Source organism: Thermothelomyces thermophilus, chromosome 6 (assembly GCF_000226095.1).
Source record: "Thermothelomyces thermophilus ATCC 42464 chromosome 6, complete sequence".
NCBI lineage: Eukaryota > Fungi > Ascomycota > Sordariomycetes > Sordariales > Chaetomiaceae > Thermothelomyces > Thermothelomyces thermophilus.
The window spans coordinates 1,343,040-1,366,315 of NC_016477.1; the positions used below are offsets into that span (position 1 = coordinate 1,343,040).

Consider the following 23,276-nt stretch of genomic DNA (forward strand, 5'->3'; position numbering starts at 1 on the left):
AATCAATTCAACGTCGACAGCCCGCCGCGTCTCCTCGGCCCTGGACCTACAAAGCGATTCAGTGGAATCGAGGAAGGCAGAGCAGAGCAGGTAAACGCCGTTGTCGTTGTCAATGAGGGTTGAACGCTTCGAACGGGACTATTCCATATCTCAGATCCTAGTCCGTACTCCTAACCAACATTGATCAAGACACTGTACGGGAACCCCACGCACGTGTATGGGAGGCTCAGCACGGGATAGGACGGACTGGCCGGGAATAGGAGTTAACCTGCGCTGGGTTCGACACGGCGTAACGCCCTAGAGCTGCAGCAGTGCTCTCTGCATTGCCACTTTATTGAGGCTTAGGGGGGCATCATATGCTCTCCAACCAACAACCCCCTCGCCTCCCCGAGGAGCACGTATGATTCCTGCCTGTCCCATCCGCACCCCGTGTGCCTATCGAACCCTGGCGGTTGACGCGGCCTTGATGGTGGCCCGGGGTAGATCGTGGGGTTATGGACAGTTGACCATAAGTGCGGGGAGTGGACGAGCTTGATGATCTCGTCGCCTCATTTTGGGAGGGCAAGGGGCTGCATGCAGGCTTGCTCTAGATCGGGGTGCCATCGAGAAGCTGAGAGCAAGGTGAACTGCACACGGAGAGGCATTGGATTGATGGAGCCTCGACCGCCGAGCGGGATGTGAGTTGGCAAAGAGAGCGCTCATGGTGGTCAGACCATTCGCCGTATATGACTGCCGTGTGACAGACCTCAACTTTGAGGGATGGTGTACGAATGCGAGATGTTGGTGGAAGAGAAAACCCCAGGTCTGATCAGCCCCAGATTAACGCTGCGGATCTGACGATATCCCGCGTTGTCCCAACCTTCTCCTCGCCTTTCGGTCGACGCTGGTAGATTTTGCTTGCTTGAGCCTTCAGAAGACGACGCGGGATGATATGAGCACCTTAATGTCCGGGTCTGTTCAGTGATACAACCAATCGCCCCTTCTACGGTTCATAGCCAATTACTCAACGCACTTCTCCCATCCCTCATAGACGATCCAATGCCCCTGGGAGGCATGATTCTAGGCTATCAGACGTCGTGCCAATTCCTCAACGTGGGGTAATGCCTGATCATCTCCCCTCTACGGGGTTAACCGGCCCCAAACTGCATCCCAGCCGGACATTGAGAGTGGTCCATTGGAAGTAAGGAATGGGACACTCTCAGAAAAATCATGCAACACAGGCCCAATCGCCTCAAACCGCCCACCCGTCGATGAAACTCCGGGGCCCAATGAGAGAACTCGCGCATGCAACAGAACACTTTCGTCATCTCCAGACATCAGATGCAGACATCAGATGCAGACGGTTTCTTCACGCGAGGGCCAACCCGTCGAGGGCATCTGGCTATGGATTTGCTGCACACAAAGGAGAACAGGAAGAGACAACGGCTGCGCATGAGGCGGGGAGACTATGCCATGCGTCTAACCGCCGCGCCTAAATATGACGGGGACATACTTCCAGGAGGGCTGTGGCCGTAGGGGAAGGAGGCCCACCCCCCAGTCTTGAAATGTTGAACCATTAAATCCACATGATGTTGGTAGCTGGGTATATCCGGTCTGCACGGCATATCTGTGCAGAGTACCGAGCAGGCCCCTGACTGAACGACTCGCTCCTCCCTCGCAAACAAATGTTTCATTCATGCCGAGTCGAGATGTGCGCCTCTCGATCAACCGGCCGCTGCATCCGCCTCGAGCGAGTGAAGCAGAATGTGAATGAAGCTTCAATATACTCCCGAGACGGAACATGAAGGGCGAGCATCGGGCCCCATAGGTCCGTAGTACACGTGCTGTATAACCAGCGGCAGCTTGCCGAGAGGCTTCACTCTTCAAGAGAGGGGAATACAACTTGAACATCACTTGGCATACCCGAGACTGTGATCCTGCAACGAGACGCCCGTTTGGGTCACGGTCAGAATGATATCGCCAGGTGCTACGAACATCTAGTCCCAGGACCGGGATGATCCGCGAAGACTTCGCGAAGGAAGGCGGAGTCCAGACCGCAAACAGGAGCCATGCAAGAGACCGGCCAATCGGCCACCCGACGGCGATGCGAAGCTCCTTGCTCAACACAAAGTCCCTGTTCCGACCCAGAAGGACTTCCGATCCATCACCGGACCGGGCCCGTCACCTGAGCAACCGTGGCTGAGGACGACGAAACGCTCGTCTTCTGACAAAGTGCTGATCGACTGAACCCGAAGGAGTTGGAGATCACCCTGCATCGAAACAAGAAAAGACGGTGAGTCCGCTAAGACCCGTGCCTGAGTGGTGCAAGGGACCTGAAGCGGTACTACTACCTAGAGCTTTGATGACGCTCAGAGCGGCGATGCCGGGTCCGGTGCGGCGGGTGCGCAATCGCGATGGTATGAGTCACGGCAACATCTTTTTTTTTTTTTTTCGCTCCATGAAGACGGCCAGAGAAAGCCCAGCAGAACGCGATGGTCCCGGTGATTGTTGGTGGACCTCCAATGCCGGACACGCGCTCTGAATGCTGGGATGGAGGTTGTGGTTCGAGCTGCCGGCGAATCAACGCTTGACACAAGTCAGCATCGCATGGCTGCGCACGAATGGCTGCAAATGGTTGCAGTAGCCAACAAGTCCGTCTCCTCGATTCGGCAAGCCGCCGTCTGCGCCAAGGCCAGTTTCTCAATTCGAGGTTCGGACTTGGGTGAGCAAAATGGAAGCTCTTGGAATGGTCTTCTAAAAAAGAATAAAGCGGCTGTCGCTAAAGCTCCGCATGATCCTACTTCGTGACTTGAGCGACTTTGTCGAGCGAGGCGCTTGCTAGCAGACTCCAAATTTCTCCGTTGATTCAGCTCCTGCTTAGGGTCTGGGGCACAACATGCTGGGGAGGTTGGTGATCGCCTATCGAACTCGACAGAGCTGTTGCCGGTTGGACGGGGACAGCTTCACCCTAGCAGCCTCCCCAGCGATCTCTGAGCAGCCAGTCATATTGCTTGGCGCGAGCAGCCCCAGAGGCTTCCAAGTGCTGTAATCCGTACTTAGTGTACGGATACCTCCGTAGTGACCGTCATCGACTCGGTGGTTCGGCAAGCCTGTGTGGGTCGCGTTGGGCATCCGGGCATCGACGCAGCGACTGAGAATGAGCTGTTCCAGATTGCGTCCCATGCCATATCATGAGACCGCCACGTAGTGCACGGCGTCCGCACCACGTTTGGCAGGGTATGGTTGCCAATACCTCGCATTTTTCGGCAGTCCGGGACAGCGCTTCGGGTATGCGGTGATTCCATTGAGTGAGCTTGTTCCAAAACCTCGGCCGTATTTCGAGAGTTGCATGGCTAAAAAAGAAGAAGAAAAAATATCGAGAAAATGTTGTCCGCGCTGGCAGATGGCTTGCTGTGCACCGCGTTGTCCAGGAAACGTTGCAGAGAACACCGACGATCAAGGTTCGCTGTGGTCCTTAACTTTACTTTGGTGGTCAAGAATAGAACGGCATCTGGCAATAGAGACAGCACCATGGTTGCTGTCGCGTGTTCGTGGCGCGACTCAAAGGGAATAGTGGAATTGACAGAAAATGCGTCTGTACAAACCGCGATTAGGTCGGTCACAAGGAAACAAATGCAAATGATGACAAGTTTTTGCCCGGCCGATGGCAGGATCTTGCACCTACCAGTTGTTCCTAGCAGGGTCAGAGAGAGAGATCACTCAGTGTTCGTGGACGCCTCTCGGTGGCAACCGGAGGGTGAGCCTCGGGACGGAGATTGAAACAATGTGCACCGGGTTGCAGGCGTGGCGGGATGTTGTTGCGGATGAGAATGTTCAAGCTGGTCTCAACCACGGAGCACCAGCCGCAACTGTGGCAATGTCTCGCTTCCCGCAGAAAGGTAATGATGCCTCAGGTCGCCTTCATTCAATACTTCTGCCTGTCAGGTGTGATACTTGGGCAACCGCCCATGTAGCATAATAGACAAGGTTTGGAGTGGTGTATGTACAGTACCTAGGTAGGTAGGTAGGTATGTATGTATGTACAGTACATATATACCTTGATGTACTTTAGTACCCAGGAATTTTCTTGCACGAGAGAAATGCTCCGCGAGGGCACTCCGAGCCAAAGGCATGACAGCGTGCGACTTCCCAATTAGGCGTTGCCGAGAGGACCCTGGCCAATCACAAGACCTCTCCTTGATCGATATTTCAGCGAATGGCTGCGGTCGAGCAGTTCTCGGAAACGTGAGCAGCCTGGCGCCGTCCACTGGGAAAGCGCGCGCAACGGCTGACCACGACGAGAGTGGCTGGTCTTATCCAAAACCACCAACCTCCCCCCTCTCTTCCGCCTCTTGGAGCGCCAATGTCCCATGTCGGCACATCCGAGGCTGTACCCGACACCTGACACCTGTGGACGACGGGAAACGCCCATCTTGATGATGATGATGATGGCGTTACCTGTTGCGCGCCAGTTTCTTGGAATTTTTGTTTTCTTGGGGACGGAGTCTTTTTCGCACACACGGAAGTCCCGCGTGGCCAAAACAAATGCTTAAAGAGCTGTTTCTCTCCCAAGTGCTATCGTCGCACTTTTTTGGATGGACCACTTGGCTCCTGCAGCTTGCATCCTTCATTCCATCGACCTGTCAATTGGCAGAGGGCACACTCCACCCTGATAGCACTCCTAGTCGCAGACCCTGCCACCGCATCCCACCTGTTCACCCGGTCCGGGGACGCTCACTTGTCACCACGCCACACGCCAACAAGGTCCCCGCGTTTTTGTGCCCGACCCCAACCCGACAACTGCGACCTCGACAACGCACACGCCTCGCACTGCAGCCCTGGCGCAACCCAGCAATCCTCGGCACGCCATGCCGGGCCATCTTCTTAGTCGCCAATCGCTGAACATCCCTGAAACTCGCCCTCTAAGACTATCGCAGACCTTCTGGCACCCCACGTCACCCCCCCGCGGGCCATTGGTCAAGAAACAGAATAGACCCTTTGTATAAACACCACCCGAGGAACCCCCCAACATTCCGTCTGATCGGGAACTTGTGTTCTCCACACAGCAACTATACACACACAGGACACATCCCTCGACTGCTCTCAAGCAGCAGCAGAAACGCATCACACACAGCTCAAGATGGCTGCTCAATATCCCAGGAGACAACCCTCTAGCCAGTCCTCCTCCAGCCACGGCTCTCGCAGCAGGGGGAGTAACGACTCATACGACTCGCATTCTACCGCTCCTACCTCACTCTACTCCTCGCCATGCCCCTCGGATCTGAAGAGCTCACCGTCCTCCGCAGAGGCCGGCGCCTATGCCGGCGCCAAGCACCGGCAGGCGTACGACTCGCGCGACGACGTCAGCCCCGCTACTTCGCTCTACCCGCGCTCGTCCGTCGAGACCTACGCCTCGACCACGGCTTCCCGCGAGGACCTGGACGCAGCGGATCTCGACGAGACGGTCGACTTCGAGGACAGCTCCATCCCGCCCCTGCCCGTCTACCGGCGCGAAGTCGTCGAGCCGTACGTGCGCCCGGCGACGCCCCAGGAGTTCGGCAAACTCTTCCCCTCGCTTAATCGCCTGACGATACGGCACGACGAGTTCACCTCGGATGGGAACATGAACCTGCGCATCGACACGGTGGTGACGGGCCGCCGGAGGACAGCCATCCAGCTCTTCCACCTGCGCATGTACGACCTGGCGAAGCGGGAGTTCTCGTTGAGGCGGTACTCGCGCGACTCTGGCCGCGAGGTCTGCAACTCGAAGCGCAAGTTCACCGAGCCTGCCGTGCCGAGGCCCAACACGGCGGCGGACGAGCGGCCGACCCTGAAGCAGTCCATGTCGACCGCCCTCAGGACGTTTGGTGGTGGGAAGCCGGTTCTGCGCCGCGCCAAATCCGGCATGACGGTGCAGGGACGCCCCGGCACGGGCTACTCGACGTGCGAAGGCGACGACGAGCTGGTCTTCGACGCCAGCAACCTGTCTCGCCTGTCGCTCGACAGCCGCCTGGTCCGGAGCAAGGCCCAGCGCCCGACGCCGACCAACACCATCAAGCTGGAGTTCAGCAACTATGCCCGCGTCGACGTCAACCGCCGCGGCGGAAAGGGCAGTAAGCGCTACGAGTTTGAGTGGTGGGGTCACCGGTACAACTGGAAGCGCGCCGTCGACAAGCAACTGGCCTTGGTTTCGTTCCACCTGATCCGGGACGGCAACACGGGCGCGCCCGTCGCGCACATCGTCCCCGAGACGAGGGCACCAACCCAAGTGTTTGCCGACGACAGTGCTGGCGGATGGGTCCCTCCGTGCTTCATGTGGATCGCCGACGAGTCCGTCATTGATGCCGTCACGGACGTTGCCGAGTAAGTGAAACCCACCCTGTCTTCTTTAACTGCTGTACCAACCAAATGCTAACCCGCCTCCCGCTTAGCGTCATCATGGCCACCGGACTGATCGCCCTCGTCGACGACTGCATCAAGGAGAGATGGCAGACCAAGAAGGCTCACCGCATTCCCATGCCATCCCCCCTCAAGTCCGTCAACCTCGATGCCGTGAGCCCCAAGGCCCTCATGCAACACGTATTTGGCCGCCGGTATTCGAACGACCACCAGCGCCCCACGACTCCGTCGAGCCCTCTGCGGTTCACCAGTTTCGCCGCTGCCCGCTAGAGGAATCGCGCCATGTCTTGGCTGTTCCCTCCGATATACGGCGTCCGGCAACAATGAGTCAAGATGTTGTTGTTGGCCTAGCAACGGTCCACACCTGCACGCCCCCCTCAACCCGTGCCGCGTTTGTTGCTGCCCGGTCGTGAGCCCGCCTCCCCGGAACACATACCCTGGTGCCGCCGCTTTGGAGCTGTTTTGCATTTGCGCAAGACTGGCGCTCATCGACCAGGATATCTTGGCTCCCCATGCCCTGTGCTTGGATGTTTCCGGTCGTTGCCTTCTCTCATGTTTTCCCTTTCTTTTCCTATTTCCTCCCGCCGTATATTTGGAGCGACACATGCATTCCGCTTCAACTCGATACTGTATTAAATGACTGATTTTCTTTATTTTTTCTCATCTTTTATCATCATCATCATATGATCGTTGGCATATGGGATACGGCGTTACAACTCACATATTTGGAAACAAAAGAATTGCATGACGATTGGGCACTTCTTTGGGGTTTGGTTTATTGGATGCTCAGGTAAGGAGCATTGGGGTGGTTGGTTGCATGGGCACGGTGCCACGCGGAGTCGAGCGTTCAGTGCGTTTTTTTTTTTTTTTTTCGATTGTTTGTCCTCTTGAGGTTTCTCAAAACAGTTTGTTCACAGCATCACCGAGTTGAATTTGGGGGGGCGGGGGGACGGGTTTATAAGAATTCGGATTTGCAACGGTCACTGGATGATGGTCAAACTCCGCCTACGATATGGAACGAAACATGTATTGGATAATCTAGTTACGCGCTGCACAGTGCTTTCCGCTCCTTTACTGTTTCTTCACTTACTCATATCAACTTATCTCGTGGTCATCTTTCATCCCTCGGTTCATATGTGTAAGAGGGGGATTAGGGATGACATGGCACACCACATACACGGACAGGAGCGATTTCCTTTGTCAGCTGATATCCTGAGGTCCTACACTTCTTCACTCGCTCAAAAATCCACAGGGGAGAGAAGACAAGAAGAAGAGCAGTTCAACATTTGTTCACGTTAGGCTGAAATGTCCGGTGAACAGTGACACCTTCTCCTGCAGGACGTCATTACATGCTATACTACCGTACCTATCTGTGTGATGTGGTTTGTGGGTTCCCTGCTTTACCCCTGATGAGGGACGGAGAACAGATAGCTATATGTACAACCCCTGTTACGGTATCTGCCGGAAAGCAACAATGACGGCTTGAAACTGCCACCACTGTTGCAGAATCCAGAACGCTGGCTGCTCGCTCCATTGGGAGACATGTATTGTATATCACGTCGTCATAGCACAGGCTACTTCTGGGTCCTTGCTCGTTTCAACAGGGCGCACGCTCGAGGTAGACACTCAGTCAACGCTTTAATTGACTGACTAGGACCACTCCCAGGGCCACAAGCTCGACATTCAACACACAATCTGCTCAAGACATATCCGGGAGTGGAGCTCTGTGAATAAAGTACAAATCCAGAGGGCAAGTGACAGGTAGACAAGCACACGTATCAAAGTGCGACATTCTACACGAGCTAAACAGATACAATTGTCGACCAAGCTCTAAAGTCTAATGTAAAGCCAAATCGCACCCCAAACACCGCATAAGCTACAGACATTAAAGTTTTCCGTAACGTAACAAACAAGGCTAAATACGTCATAAAGTCACACCAGACTGCCACGACTTCCACGTCCAAGGTAACATCACCCCCTTCAATGCTCGACGGAGCCATTCACCTCATTCTGACCCTTGACGCCATTGACCTTCGCATCGTTCTCACCGTTCGTCAAAGCAGTGGTCAATTCGCTGCTGTCGTCCTGGTAATCCTCCCAATTGGCCAGGATATGGCCAATCTTGGGAGAGTTCGTGAGGCGATAGACGTCTTCGAAATATTCCTTAGTGAGTGCGAAGGGCTTGGCCGTCACGTTCGGGATGTATTTGCCTATCAGCTTGCTGGGGTCGATCGTTGTCTTGTTGATCTTCTTGAGCAGGAAACTGCGGAAAGGCTTAACACCCGAACGCAAGAAGGTCGAGTGGAACGGAACATCGATGCCCCTGAGAGGGATGGTGGCGAAGCCGCGCTGGAGTTCCAGAGGCTTCGGCTTGGCCTCTGTCTCCTGGGCACACGCCTTGATGATCTCAACAAGCTTCTCCTTGACCATTTCCGGCTGGAACTCCTTGCGCATTTGCTCAATGTCGATCTTCATGGCCTTCAGGTAATTGGTTACACCAGTTAAGGTGTCAAGAGCCCTGAGGTCGCCAGCACAGACGTACTGCATGTTGGCAATGTTGTAGTTGACGATCTCGAGAAGCCAGCCTGTTGTCTCAGCAATGTTGTTGACCACGAACCGCAGCGCCTCTTCGTTGAAAGTCTTGTTGATACGGCTGGGGTTGACCGCACACATGCTGTAGTTCGACCGACCCGATTCGTCGCGCTCGACGGCGACTTGCATTGTCAAGCCGCGGTAGAAGACGACTGACACGAGTGATTCAATAGGCATGACATCCGCGAGCGCGGCCAGGGCCGAGTACTCGCCGAGAGAGTGGCCAGCAAACGTGCTATCACGCGGCACGAGCCCCTTGGCCTTCATGTCCTCGAAGCTTGCCTTCTCCATCAGCGTCAGGGCCGGCTGTGTGAACTGTGTCGCAGAAAGGAGACCGGCGGGGGAGCGGTAGGTATAGGATTGCGTCTTTTCGTTGATCTCCTTGAAAATGCGCTCCGATTTGATGGAGCCGTCTGCTGCCACTGTCTCGAATGTCATCGCCATGTAGTTCTGGCGAATTGCCTTGCCGCGCGGGCCACCAAAGTGGATAGTCAGCTCCTTCGGGTTGTTGCGGACAATGTTGGTGATCGCGAAGCCTAATTCGTGTCAGCGCGATGATACACAAGAGTAGCAAGAGCAGATCGCACTTACCATAGGTATTCATGAGATACTTGTCCGCACGGTCCCAGACCTCCCTGGCAATAGGGCTGCTATCGTAGAGGTCCATACCCATACCCTGCTCCTGGGAACCTTGACCGGTGAAGACGTATGCAGTCACTGGTTGCTCAATCTCCGCCTCACCGAGGAGTACCTTGTCCTCTGTCTCCTTATTGATGGCTTCGACCTTGATGATCTTGCGGCCTGCGACCATGCCAACGTGTTGTAGCTTGACGTCGATGTCGTCGTTCGGTAGCACCATGCCCGTGAGGGAAGCATGGAAGCTTCGCACGCGGTTGTTCTTGTTTTCCGCTGCCCACGTTTCGACCAGGCTACGAACCGCGGCGCTCGTGTACATCCCGTGAGTGATCGTGCCAGGGAGATTGGCGTACGCAGCAAAAACCCGCGAGACGTGAATCGGATTGTAGTCACCAGATACTCGGGCGTAGGTCTCGTTGGACGCCGGCGCACGGATTTGAAGACGCGTCTTGCCACCCAAGGGGATAGGGTTCTCGAAGTTGACCGGCTGCTCGATCGATACACCGTGGCGCTCAAGGTAGTCCATGACGGGGTTGCCATGGGACTCGCCCGCTTCGTAATCGACGCTGGCGACCTGTATGACCTCCTTAGTCGGGAGCTCAACGAGAACCTGGCCACGAGTCTCAACATGGCTAAAGACGGTCTTGTTCTTGAACCGGACAAGAGTTTGAAGGCGGAAGGTCAAAGTTTGACCCAGCAGTTCAACCTCCGGTGTGGCGAGATCATCGAGGACAAACCAACTCTTGGAGCGGAGAACAGCGACATCTTTGGTCGAGGAGAGATGAACCTGCATGGGCTTCTCAACCGTGCGCTGGAAAGTGTTTTCATAGTCGGTGTAGACGCCGCGGTACAGGAACTGCGACGTGACTTCCATGACCGGCTTGCCGTCGCGGGTGATGGTACCGCAAACTTCCACCATTTTCCCGGATTCTTGGTTGACCACGGCATTCACCTGGGCCGTGGTATAAACCTCATCGCCTTTCTTGAGAGGCTCAGCGCCAGGCATCATGCGGAACTGGTTGGAGAGATGAACAAGTTTAAGGAGGTCGCCATCGATGCTGCGCGGGAATATCGGCTTGGTGATAGCCTTCCAGCCCACCACAATCGCAAAGTCCATCGGCGCGTACATGGTCTTCTCCGGGCGGTCGACGAAAGCGTCGCCAGTGTTGCCTACGGCATGGACAAACTCGTTGATGGCCTCGCTGGTAATGGTCGCCTTGCCGCCATCAAAGATGCCGGTTACCGGAGCATCAAGGTCGAGCGGGTCGTCACCAAACCAAGCACGCCAGTAGAACTCCTTGATCCGGTCATTGCGACCTTCCATGACCTCGTGGATGGGCGCATAGCCAGCTTCTGGCCGGTAAATGAACCGGAGAGGAAGAGCTACAGGCTTTCCGAGGGCGGTAGTATCTTTGATCAAGTTCACAGCGATTTCCTTCTCGCCGACCAACTTGACCTCGATAACATCGACGTAGCGGTTGTGTCGAGGCTGTTCTTTGACTAGAATCACCGTCTTGGCAGGGTCGTTGGGGTTGAGGATCTCAACAAAGAGACCCCGAGTGGGAGCAAAGATCTGCTTGATTGGGTTGGTCTGGTACTTTTGGCCCTGAACAATGACATCCGATTGAAGCAGAGCATAGCGCCAGTTCTTGCGCGATCCAGCGAGGAGGGAGAGCCAGGCCTCAAGTGACGGCAGCTGAGTCGAGGGTGCAGATGAGAGGCGGTAAGTGTTTTTGTGGGCATCAATAGAGACGGTGAGGCCCTCAATGTCCAAAGGAATTTCGGTCTCGATGAGCTTGCCGCCGAAGTACTCGACAGTGGGAATCTTGGAGGCATCGCCCCCGTACAGGTCCCGGGTCAGTCCTTCAATATGGCCGTTATGGATGCCGTCAAGAATCTCCTTAACGGGCTCGTCGACCTTAGTTGAATGCTTGGCGGCCATGGGTCCCTGAAGGATGCAGGTTCTGCCAACGTCCTTGTCAATGACGGCACCCAGATCCTCCGACTGCCAGAGGGAGTCCTTCTTGAAGAAGAACTCAAAGTTCTCATCCAGAGCCGGGACGAACGTTACCGGCTTCTGACCACGTCGCTGGCAGAGCAACAGGAAGTGCTGAACATCCTGCGCATTGATGAGCTGCGTTTCGGCCTCGGGATAGTGTGACAGAATGCGCTCAACGGCGGAGTAAGGCTCCTCAAGGGCAGCGAAGCCTTGAAGGAGTGACACTTGGCCGGGCTTGTTCGTGAATCGCTCCTCTACACGGTGGATGAAATCGGCCGTCAGCTTCATATAAGAAGGGTCAATCCACCGAGCTTCATCCTTCACGTATAGGAGCTCGACCATGCGGCGAACAACCTCGCCATATGTCATATCTTCCAGGTCGACGGCCTTGCCCTCGCGGTTCTGACCAAACCACACCTTCTGGAAGTCGGCATTCAGCTTCTTAATGATGTAATCCCTGTTCTTTCTGAGTTCGGGGACGCGCTTCTCCTTGGGCAGGCTGAAGATCTTCTGATCCATCTCGGCCCAGAACAGGACGCCACGCGTGGCGAGCTTGTGGATCGGCTCGCCCATCTCAGATCTCACAGTGATGACTCCGCCCGCAGGGCCCTTGTAGGTCTTCTCCCATTCGCTATCGTCAAGACCAGGGGCGTCGACGATGGCCTGCTTAGCCGCCTTGCTCGTGTGGGCCTCCTTGGCAACCATCATGCGGCTGCCAAACAAGCAACCATCGTACGGCATCGGAGGGTAGCCGTACTTGGTAGACCACGCACCGGTGAGGTAGGGATAGGTGTCGTCGGCGCCGCCAAAGCCGCTGCCTGCAACGAGGATGATGTTCTCCTGACGGCGGATGCGGCCGTACATGGCGAGGATGGGAGCGTGGAAGTCTTCGTACGAGTGGTGGCCACCTCCTCTGCCACCAGTCCACTGGAGAATGACGGGGAAGGTCGGGTTGGCCTTGGCAATGTTGATGACGGCCTGAATAGCCTCAATCGAGCCCGGTTTGAACGAGATATGCTTTAGACCCAGAGTCTCAATGTACTCTTGAGCAACCTCGATGGACGGAACACCCGCGCCAATGGTCAGGCCTTCAATCGGCACACCCTCCGCCCGGAGCCTACCAAGCAGCGGAATTTGCCAGCCCATGGCACGGGGATTCACGTAGATAAGATTGACGGTTATTCCGCGACCAGGAGGAATCGCCTTCTCAATCTTAGTGATGGCTTCGGTCATCGTCTTAGCGTTGTAATAGCCACCTCCCGCGAGCTCGATTTGGTAGCCCGCGTTCATGGTAGCCGCCACGAAATCCCAGGGCACCGTGGTAGGGGTCATGCCGGCGACCATCAACGGTGGCAGGCCCAGCAGCCTGCTCATCTTGGTATCGACGAAAGTCTGACCACTCGAAGTCCTGACGAGCTTGGGACCATATTCCTTGACCCAATCCACGGCATACTTGACGGCGTGCTCTTCGTCGCGGTCAAAGAGTTCCGACTTGTAGCCGACTTCCGTAACGGTGCCGTTCACAGTTCCGGCCAGGATGACGCGGACACCAGTGCCGTCCTTGTTCCTGCTAGTCAGCACACCGAGGCCCGAGATGCCTCCTGGACCGAAGTCTAGAATGTGCGTTGCGCCGGGGAAAACAGTGGCCTTCTCCCAATGGACCGGGTCACTGGTGATCATGCGGACCAAGGCAGGCACAATGTTTCCATCAATCTCCTCTCGAATGTCCTTGCCAGTGTTGGTGTCATAGACGGGAATACCCAGACTCTTGACATCAATCTCGACATCCTTGAGATCATCGGCGATTAGGGCGTTGGCATTGGCGAGGTATTTACTGTGGAACGGGGCGGTGATAGGGAGGAAGCGGTTGACAAACCGGACCTTCCTCTCAGTATGGGGGATCCTGGTTTGATCAAGACCAGTAGGAGCCTTGACCTTTCGGAGCTGGGCGTTTAGGCCGCACAGCGACCTCGGAGGACCAGCCACCACCAAGTTACGGGGACTGTTGATCAAGGAGACGGATATATGCTGGTCAGCGGGAAGATACTGATTCGTCTGATCGATATGCTTCTGGACTTCGGCTTGCGGAAGGTCGCGGATGCTCAGCATAGGCGTGGGCGTCCCCTCTCCATTGTCGATGGAGTCCTGAAGCATGGACGGGCTCAACGAAGTGATCGGGAAGGTCTGTTGACTGCGGGCACCAATCCAGAAAAGGATGGTCAAGGCAGATTTGGCGACGTCCTCGAATGACTCCCATGAATTCGCCGCCGCTGTTACAGCAGCAAGAATGATGCCTTGCGAGTGTCCTGTGGTTCCGCTCAACCTCTCCCGCAGGACGCCGGGATGGAGACCGAGCACCTTGCAGGTAACCTGGTAGTGTGCGAGTTGGACAAGACCAATCAGAGGAAAACTGACCGGCGCAGAAACGAGGTAATCCACCTCTGGCGTGGCTTCCCGGTGATGCAGCCAACTCATGATGTCCAGGCCTTTTGAGTACAGCTTCTCCGCGCTGGGATGGCTCGCCAAGGTCTGCAAGAGTTCGGCGGAGGACGCCACAAGATCTCCAACAAATGATGGGTAGGTTTCGTAGAGCTCCCGGAGCTCCTCGAAATACTCCTCAATGTTTCCCTGGCCGCCGAATATGCTGTAGAGCTTGGCAGCCCCCTCGTCGGCTGCCCGAAACAGAGCCGACTCATGGGTCTTCATTGCTCGGTTCGATGCCGCCCGTGCTGCGAAATAGCTGCGAATCACCTCCAACTTCTTGGCGTCGATGCCAGGGAGCGTCGCCACCAAAGCGTGAACATCGTTGCCGCGGAGGAAAGCCCTCTCAAACTCGTTGAGAATGAGCTTGAGCACCTCCTCGGCCGATCCTTGTGCGTCGTCCTCGCCTTCAGCAACCTCCTGGGCAATGTAGCCCATATACCGTGCCACGAGCTCGGGTACCGACGACGGCTCGTCATCTTGGGCCAATTCGTCGGTGGGTGCAGGGAGAGTGGCGACGAAACCCTCCTTCAAGCGAGAAGCATGGAAATGAAGACCGGTAGGTATTAAGAAGGATGTTTCGAGAGAGCCGTGGGAGAGTGTGAGGGGACGCAACGAGGCCGAAGAGCGGGGTGTGACCGCGCCCGTCTGTGGGCCGGTGCCATTGCCGTTGTTGATGTGCATTATGTATAAAGGTCCGGGTATCTGGGGGATCTCTGCTTCTTGTTCAGTGTTGATTCCAATTTTGAGCTTGCCAGTCGAGGAGCACGAGGAAACACGACATACCAACAGTAGCGGGAAAGACCAGCGACAATGGCCAGGAAGCCGCGAAAGATGTGACAGGGCGTTGCTAAAGGACGGCCCAGGAAGTGCCTCGCGCAGGAGATGACACGAAGTGGAAGAGAAACGTTATTGTTGAATGTAAAACCTGCCCGAGGGGAGTTGGGTCGTGGTTTTCACAGACAGAAAGGAGGGGGGCATCCGGAAGGCAAGTCGCAGGCGAGAGGACGAAGAAAGGAATGCCCCAAGACGGTTGCGGTGGCTCTCGCTGGGGGGATAATGATTGGATGTAATGTCGGGACCCTGGTCTGAAGGTGGGACCGGGGTTGTTTACTAAATAGCGTTGCTTTCCGAGCTTTCCCTAACACTCAACACAAAGTTGTTCAAATCCTTGGGCTATCGCATGGATTGCAGCTGCCGCGTTGCTCGCCCAAATTTTTGGATCTTGTTGGGGAAGAGTCGGGCATGTGGCGGGCTCTGCGCCCATGGACTCACCCCCTGTCCATCCGAACTCTCCCACTCAGGGCATTGAGCCCATAACGGGAGCCCCACCTGTCAAGTTGTGTGCTCCATGCAACCCAGCAAAATTTGTACCGGTACCTTTGCCGAAGACTCCATCCAGACCCCAATGGATTCGCACGACAATCGGACTCACGGATCAAAGGAAACAGAATTCTGTACTCCAGTAGCAGCCTCAGATTGATACTCTCCCCTCATGGTAACATTTGGGTAGTTGAAGTACATAAGTACATATTGTCAAGACCCTTGGAAATCTCGCAACGCATTTTGATGCGGTGAGTAGTGGAGTGAGAAAACACGTGGTCCGACCGATATGGCCGTGTTTAGGTGCTTGCGGCAGCAGATTCGAGTCTTGGAATACGTGTACCAGTTACCTCAAGCCATCACCAGGCGGGTTGCGTTTTCTGCATCATGATGATAGAGTGACCACCAAGTACTGAGGATGATTACATGTACTGCAAGTACGTGAAACCTTACGACGATTAGTAGTGTGTATGCATGGATACCTACCTAGTAGGTAGATTGGTTAGTTTAGTAATCGTTTCCCCTTGGAGGAGTCTAATTTCACATCACCAGTTTAAGGTGAAGGAGTCAAGAATTGATGAGCAAGTCCTGTTGATTCCGCCCATTGGGGAGGATCTTGCACGAAATATGTTCACTCCCTTGTTGGGCCGGTTTTCACTGCTACAGTTATTCCTACAACGCTTTCTCATGCCGCCCATAGTCTACTCCGTAGGTTCGAACTGGATTGCAGGCCAAATGCACAGTCAAGATATTGGCGATAACGCCGCTCGAACTGGAATGTGGAACAATACACAGACATGCATGGGTTCTCGTATATTTAACCGACCATGTACTTCGTATACATTCGTATCCCCGTACGTACTCTATAAAGTTGTGAAGCGCCCTATCTTGATCGGGACAGGAAATGGATCTTGATCGGGACAGGAAATGGATGTGAGCAGCCACTGGCATTTTCGGGTTCCGCGTGTTGGACTCTAGCGTGCCAAGTTTGTCTTCGTCTTAAGTACCGCGACTTCGAGATCAACGCCTCCAAAGCCGTGGGGTAACCGACAGGCGGGACGCTAAACCGTGTTAGGTTAGTGTGTGGTTTGGTTGAGAAGCAAATCTGCAGGCTGTACCAGCCGCGGCAGGGGGGTGTTACCCAAAATCCATTCAACAGTTGCACCCCGACGACGCAGCGCCTTCCAGATTTTTGCTGTTGCCCCTAGCGTGTCATACGTAGCATATCGGACTCGGAACCGCAAGTTCGTGTCCACCGCTGTTGTTCCTATCTCTTCGATCTTTTCCTCTCCGGATTTTCCAGGAGGACGCAACCCCTCGCTTTCCTTTGAAGGGCTCTTTTCTTTCACTTCCACAATCGCCCTTTCTAGGCCTTTCAACCTTGACGGCCACTTTCCTTCTTGTTGCGTATCCAGCAGCCGAGGAAGGCTCCCCACCGTCTCTAGAAGATACCCCATTAAACCTGGTGGATGATCTTCCTGTTAACGCCTCCTCGCTCCATCTTCCCGCGTTTCCAGTCCAAACTACTACACCTTAATTCAACCGCAAAACAAGATGCGCCACGAGGTAGAGCAGGAGCTTGCTCACACGCTCCTTGTGGAGCTGCTTGCATACCAATTTGCCTCGCCTGTGAGGTGGATTGAAACCCAAGATGTTTTCCTCGCGGAGCAAGTGGCGGAGCGGATCGTCGAGATCGGTCCTGCGGACACACTCGGCGTGATGGCGAAACGCACTCTGGCCGCCAAGTACGAAGCCTACGACGCTGCCAAATCGGTGCAGAGACAAATTCTTTGCTACAACAAGGACGCCAAAGAGATATATTACGCTGTCGACCCGGTCGAGGAGGAGCCCGAGCCTGCCGCACCCGAGGCTAGCTCGTCGAGTGCACCTGCAGCCGCCCCCGCCGCCGCTCCCGCTCCGGTTGCTGCGGCCCCTCCACCACCGTGTGCCGGGCCGGCCGCCCAGGTGCCGGATGCACCTGTCCAGGCCCTCGATATCGTGCGGGCATTGATTGCCCAGAAACTTAAGAAATCCATTCAAGACATTCCTCTCAGCAAGGCGATCAAAGATTTGGTTGGCGGTAAGTTGGCGGCTGTTTTGGTTTACGGGTAACCTCGCTAACGGACCCGTTTCTCCAGGCAAGTCGACTCTCCAAAATGAGATTCTCGGCGATCTAGGCAAAGAATTCGGCTCGACGCCCGAGAAGCCCGAAGACACGCCCCTCGACGAATTGGGTGCCGCGATACAGGCTACTTTTGACGGGAACCTTGGCAAGACTTCTCAGGGCCTCATTGCCCGTCTTATATCCTCCAAGATGCCGGGTGGCTTTAACATCACAACTGCGCGGAAGTACCTCGAGACAAGGTGGGGTCTGGGGTCTGGTCGGCAGGATGGCGTGCTTCTGCTCGCTATCACCATGGAGCCCCCTGCTCGTCTGGGATCAGACGCCGATGCAAAGGCCTTCCTCGACGACGTGACCCAGAAATATGCTTCAAATGCGGGCATAAGCCTCTCCAGCGCTGCTGCCGCTGGCCCCGCAGCCGGTGTTGGAGGTGGCATGATGATGGATCCCGCTGCGATCGAGGCATTGACCAGCGACCAGAAGGCGCTGTTCAAACAGCAGCTTGAGCTGATTGCCAGGTACCTCAAAATCGATATCCGTGCGGGCGACAAGGCGTTCCAGGCGTCGCAGGAGTCGACCAAGGTCCTCCAGTCTCAACTTGACCTGTGGTTGGCCGAGCACGGCGACTTCTACGCTACGGGGATTGAACCATGTTTCAGCCCTCTCAAGGCCCGCGTTTACGATTCTTCGTGGAATTGGGCACGCCAGGACGCCTTGAGCATGTACTATGACATCATTTTCGGCAGGCTGAAGGCTGTTGACCGCGAGATTGTCAGCCAGTGCATCCGGATCATGAATCGCTCGAATCCCACTCTTCTGGAGTTCATGCAGTACCACATTGACAACTGCCCCACTGAGCGCGGCGAGACCTACAAACTTGCTAAGGAACTCGGGGCCCAGCTCATCGAAAATTGCAAAGAGTCTCTCGGAGTCGACCCTGTGTACAAAGATGTCGCCATTCCGACTGGCCCTAAAACCACCATCGATGCTGAGGGCAAGATGAGCTATGAAGAGGTTCCGAGGGCGAGCTGCCGGAAGTTGGAGCACTATGTGCAGCAAATGGCCGAGGGCGGCAAGATCTCGGAGTATGGCAACCGGACCAAGGTCCAGAATGATCTCTCCAGGATCTACAAGTTGATTCGACAGCAGTACAAGTTCTCCAAGGGGTCGCAGCATGAGATCAAGAGCCTGTACAGCGAGGTCATTCGTTCACTTGGCATGAACGAGAGTCAGATCATTCCCAAGGAGAATGGAAGAATCAACGGTCTCTCGAAGAAGGGCAAGCCCAAGGGCAAGGTCGAGACCATCCCGTTCCTCCATCTCCGCAAAAAGACACAGCACGGGTGGGACTTTGACAGGAAGCTCACCAAGATCTATCTTGACTGTCTCGAAGGAGCAGCTAAGAACGGTCTCACTTTCAGCAATAAATACGTGCTGATGACTGGTGCTGGTGTTGGCTCTATCGGCGCCGAGGTTCTTAAGGGGCTCATCAGTGGCGGTGCCAAGGTCATCGTCACCACAAGCCGCTTCTCGCGCGAAGTCACCGAGTATTACCAGTCGATGTATGCTCGGTATGGCTCGCGCGGTTCTCAGCTCGTGGTGGTACCTTGTAACCAGGGCAGTGTCCAGGACATCAACGCGCTGGTCGACTACATCTATGACCCCAAGAACGGCCTGGGCTGGGATCTCGATTACGTTGTCCCGTTCGCTGCCATTTCCGAGCAGGGCCGACAAATTGATGGGATCGATTCTAAGTCTGAGCTAGCTCATCGCGTCATGCTCACCAACACCATCCGTCTTCTCGGCAATGTCAAGGCCCAGAAGGCTGCTCGGGGCTACGAGACACGCCCCGCTCAGGTTATTCTCCCGCTTTCGCCCAACCATGGAACATTTGGCAGCGACGGCCTGTATTCTGAGTCTAAGCTCGGCCTCGAGACTCTTTTCAATCGGTGGGCTTCTGAGGACTGGGGTAATTACCTCACCATTTGCGGCGCCATTATTGGTTGGACTCGCGGTACAGGCTTGATGTCCGGCAACAACATCGTGGCCGAGGCTGTTGAGCGCTTCGGTGTTCGCACTTTCTCGCAGCAGGAAATGGCGTTTAACCTTCTCGGCTTAATGTCCCAAACCATCGTCGATCTTTGCCAGAATGAGCCCGTTTTTGCAGACCTCAACGGCGGTTTGCAGTTCATCCCCAACCTCAACGAGACCATGACGAAGGAGCGCAAGACCCTGACTGAGACGAGTGAAATCCGTTACGCAGTCAGCAAGGAGACTGCTGCGGAGAACAAGATCATCAACGGAGAAGACTCGGAGGCTCTCTATAAGCAGAAGATCATCGAGCCCCGCGCCAACATCAAGTTCGACTTCCCACCCCTCCCGAACTGGGACTCGGAGGTTGCTCCTCTCAATGAGAAGCTCAGGGGCATGGTCGACCTCGACAAGGTGGTTGTTGTCACGGGCTTTGCTGAAGTCGGACCATGGGGTAATGCCAGGACCAGGTGGGAGATGGAGGCTTACGGTGAGTTCTCGATCGAGGGCTGCATCGAGATGGCCTGGATCATGGGTCTCATCAAGAACCACAACGGGCCGATCAAGGGCCAGCCATGCTCCGGCTGGGTGGATGCCAAGACTGGCGAGCCGGTCGATGACAAAGACGTGAAGCCCAAGTACGAGAAGTACATCCTGGAACATTCCGGCATTCGCCTGATCGAACCCGAACTTTTTGACGGTTACGACCCCAACAAGAAGCAGCTGATGCATGAGGTTGTTATTGAGGAGGATCTGGACCCCTTCCAGGCCTCCAAGGACACTGCCGAGGAATTCAAGCGTGAGCACGGTGACAAGGTGGAGATCTTTGAGATTCCCGAGACGGGCGAATACACTGTGCGCATGAAGAAGGGCGCGTCTCTCTGGATCCCGAAGGCGCTTCGGTTCGACCGTCTTGTTGCCGGCCAGATCCCTACGGGCTGGGATGCCAAGCGCTATGGTATTCCTGACGATATTATCTCTCAGGTTGACCCGGTAGCTTTGTTTGTCCTTGTCTCTACTGCCGAGGCTTTGTTGTCTGCCGGTATCACCGACCCGTACGAGTTCTACAAGTATGTCCATGTCTCTGAAGTGGGCAACTGCGTGGGCTCCGGCATGGGCGGTGCGAAGGCACTTCGGGGCATGCACCGCGACCGGTTCCTCGACAAGCCGCTCCAGAACGATATCCTCCAAGAGTCGTTCATCAACACCATGGCTGCTTGGGTCAACATGCTGCTCCTCTCGTCGTCCGGCCCGATCAAGACTCCTGTCGCAGCCTGCGCCACTGCCGTTGAGTCCCTCGACGTCGGCTACGAGACCATTATGGAAGGCAAGGCCCGGGTGTGCATTGTCGGCGGATTTGACGACTTCGGTGAGGAGGGCTCTTATGAGTTCGCCAACATGAAGGCCACCAGCAACGCCGTGGACGAGTTTGCGCATGGTCGGACGCCCAAGGAGATGTCGAGGCCTACGACCACGACCAGGAACGGCTTCATGGAGGCTCAGGGTTGCGGTGTCCAGGTCATCATGACTGCCAAGCTGGCCTTGGATATGGGCGTTCCGATCTATGGTATTCTGGCTCTTACCACGACAGCGTCGGACAAGATTGGGCGCTCGGTGCCTGCACCCGGCCAAGGTATCCTCACAACTGCTCGGGAGCACCGCGGCAAATACGAGTCGCCCCTGCTCGACATCAATTACAGGCGGCGACAGATTGAACGCCGCACCAGGCAGATTGAGCAAGACAAGGAAGCTGATCTCGAGTACCTCGCGGCTGAGGCCGAAGCCCTCAAGGCTGACGGTCGGTCGGAGGGTGAGGTCGCCGAATATGTCGCGGACCGCGCAAGACACATTGAAAAGGAGGCCGAGAGGCAGAAGAAGGAGGTCCTCCGCAGCTATGGCAACAATTTCTGGAAGGGCGACCCGAGCATCGCTCCCCTGCGTGGTGCTTTGGCGACGTGGGGTCTCACGATTGATGACCTCGGTGTTGCATCGTTCCACGGCACGTCTACCAAGGCTAACGACAAGAACGAATCCTCGGTCATCTGCCAGCAGCTTGCCCATCTTGGTCGTAAGAAGGGCAATGCTGTCCTCGGTATTTTCCAGAAATACCTCACGGGCCACCCCAAGGGCGCTGCCGGTGCCTGGATGATGAACGGGTGCTTGCAGGTTCTCAATACTGGTCTTGTTCCTGGAAACCGCAATGCCGACAACGTGGATGAGGTGATGGAGAAGTTTGACTACATCGTCTACCCGAGCCGCAGCATCCAGACAGACGGCGTGAAGGCGTTCTCGGTCACGTCTTTTGGTTTCGGCCAGAAGGGTGCCCAGGCAATCGGCGTCCACCCGCGGTATCTCTTTGCCACTCTGGACAAGGAGACCTTCGAGGAGTACCGGGTCAAGGTTGAGGCTCGGCAGAAGAAGGCTTACCGCTACTTCCACAATGGCATGATCAACAACTCGTTGTTCGTCGCCAAGGACAAGGCACCATACACGGATGAGCAGCTCAGCTCGGTGCTCCTGAACCCTGACGCGCGGGCTACTGCGGACAAGAAAACGGGATTGATCACATTCCCTAGCAACTTCATGAAGCTGTCGGAACAGACGCAGACTCACTCGGAGCGCAAGGCGACGCTGGAGTCGGTGCTTAGCCGGAACGCGCGGCAGCTGGAGAGCATCAACACGCGTGTTGGGTTCGATGTTGAGGATATCGCTGCCATAAACGCAGACAACGACACGTTTTTGGAGCGCAACTTTACTCCGGCTGAGATGCAATATTGCCTTGGATCGACCACAGGCCGGTCGCCTCAGAAGGCGTTTGCCGGGAGGTGGAGCGCCAAGGAGGCGGTCTTCAAGGCCCTGGGAGTTGCCAGCAAGGGGGCGGGTGCGGCCATGAAGGACATTGAGATCCTGACGGATCAGAACGGGGCCCCAACGGTCAAGGTGCGTCTTCCTCGGTCTCACTGTGGCATGAAGTAGTAACTAACTTGGTTTAGCTTCACGGTGCCGCCCAGGAAGCTGCTGAAAAGGCGGGCGTCAAAAGTGTGACTGTCTCGATTTCGTACACGGAGAACCATGCTGCCGCCATTGCGACGGCACAGCTATGAGAGAATTGGGATTCTTCAGGAGGAAGATTCGAAGTTCCTTGTGGAATGGGCTAGGATTATTATGATCATGTCTTGTAATTGCGCTTGAGGCAGCATAAGTACGAGTTATCGGCTTGTAAATCGCGGCTTAGACGAGGTGCGCCTCGGGGCGTACCCATGTTGTAATCAAATGATTAGATAATGGTGTTCGGTTCAAAAGCGTTGGTTCCGCAATTGCTATTTTGCCCTCCATTTTCGGTCCCATCAAATCGGTCTAGCGGGGCGGTGTGATCCCCCATCTGCCCAACCTGCTGGGACTGTGACGTCGGCGGTCTAAAAGCCAAGCTTGCGCCGCAGTCGCTGTGTGGTCGACCTCCAGCGTCAATCGGTGAGCTCGACGCACTTAGTCGGCTTGGGTTGATCTGGTTGATCTGTATGTACCGACCTCGAAATGACGAGAGATGCAGTGAGCGCAATCGTGGGAAGCGGCCAGCTGCGGGCGGCCCCCGGCGCTGGCCGAACTCCGCTCTTGAACCTTCCGCGGTTGGATAAGAGCGCCAAGACGGGACCCGCCCGATGGATCGCGGCGCGGGAAGTTGGACCTAGAACCGGGAGTTCGGAGGTTGGAGGT

The 23,276-nt window shown here is 55.7% G+C and overlaps 4 protein-coding genes across 4 annotated transcripts; 3 read left to right on the forward strand and 1 right to left on the reverse strand.

Moving 5' to 3' along the window:
- Window positions 1-4,989: 4,989 nt before the first annotated feature.
- On the forward strand, window positions 4,990-6,368 carry MYCTH_2310225 (uncharacterized protein). Its single transcript, XM_003665903.1, has one exon. The coding sequence runs from the start codon at window positions 5,120-5,122 to the stop codon at window positions 6,344-6,346; it is 1,227 nt and encodes a 408-aa protein (XP_003665951.1). The 5' UTR covers window positions 4,990-5,119; the 3' UTR covers window positions 6,347-6,368.
- On the forward strand, window positions 6,353-7,174 carry MYCTH_2310226 (uncharacterized protein). Its single transcript, XM_003665904.1, has one exon. The coding sequence runs from the start codon at window positions 6,418-6,420 to the stop codon at window positions 6,646-6,648; it is 231 nt and encodes a 76-aa protein (XP_003665952.1). The 5' UTR covers window positions 6,353-6,417; the 3' UTR covers window positions 6,649-7,174.
- A 961-nt stretch (window positions 7,175-8,135) lies between these two features.
- MYCTH_2310228 (uncharacterized protein) lies at window positions 8,136-15,033 on the reverse strand. Its single transcript, XM_003665905.1, has 3 exons — window positions 14,873-15,033; window positions 9,562-14,802; window positions 8,136-9,506 (listed from the first exon to the last, which is right to left on the reverse strand). The coding sequence occupies exons 2-3, from the start codon at window positions 14,768-14,770 to the stop codon at window positions 8,359-8,361; spliced, it is 6,357 nt and encodes a 2,118-aa protein (XP_003665953.1). The 5' UTR covers window positions 14,771-14,802; window positions 14,873-15,033; the 3' UTR covers window positions 8,136-8,358.
- Window positions 15,034-16,797: 1,764 nt separating this feature from the next.
- On the forward strand, window positions 16,798-22,846 carry MYCTH_2310232 (uncharacterized protein). The gene is made up of 3 exons (XM_003665906.1): window positions 16,798-17,489; window positions 17,548-22,502; window positions 22,556-22,846. Exons 1-3 carry the CDS (start codon window positions 16,964-16,966, stop codon window positions 22,664-22,666), a joined length of 5,592 nt encoding a protein of 1,863 aa, XP_003665954.1. The 5' UTR covers window positions 16,798-16,963; the 3' UTR covers window positions 22,667-22,846.
- The last annotated feature ends 430 nt before the right edge of the window (window positions 22,847-23,276 follow it).

What these genes read in the sequence shown, in the direction of transcription:
- MYCTH_2310225 (XM_003665903.1), top strand. Translation starts at nt 5,120, where the DNA reads ATGGCTGCTCAATATCCCAGGAGACAACCCTCTAGCCAGTCCTCCTCC.
- MYCTH_2310226 (XM_003665904.1), top strand. Translation starts at nt 6,418, where the DNA reads ATGGCCACCGGACTGATCGCCCTCGTCGACGACTGCATCAAGGAGAGA.
- MYCTH_2310228 (XM_003665905.1), bottom strand. Translation starts at nt 14,770, where the DNA reads ATGCACATCAACAACGGCAATGGCACCGGCCCACAGACGGGCGCGGTC. An exon ending in GTATCTCATGAATACCTATG is followed by an intron (nt 9,507 to 9,561) that starts GTAAGTGCGATC and finishes GACACGAATTAG; the next exon opens with GCTTCGCGATCACCAACATT.
- MYCTH_2310232 (XM_003665906.1), top strand. Translation starts at nt 16,964, where the DNA reads ATGCGCCACGAGGTAGAGCAGGAGCTTGCTCACACGCTCCTTGTGGAG. An exon ending in GATCAAAGATTTGGTTGGCG is followed by an intron (nt 17,490 to 17,547) that starts GTAAGTTGGCGG and finishes CCGTTTCTCCAG; the next exon opens with GCAAGTCGACTCTCCAAAAT. An exon ending in ACGGGGCCCCAACGGTCAAG is followed by an intron (nt 22,503 to 22,555) that starts GTGCGTCTTCCT and finishes AACTTGGTTTAG; the next exon opens with CTTCACGGTGCCGCCCAGGA.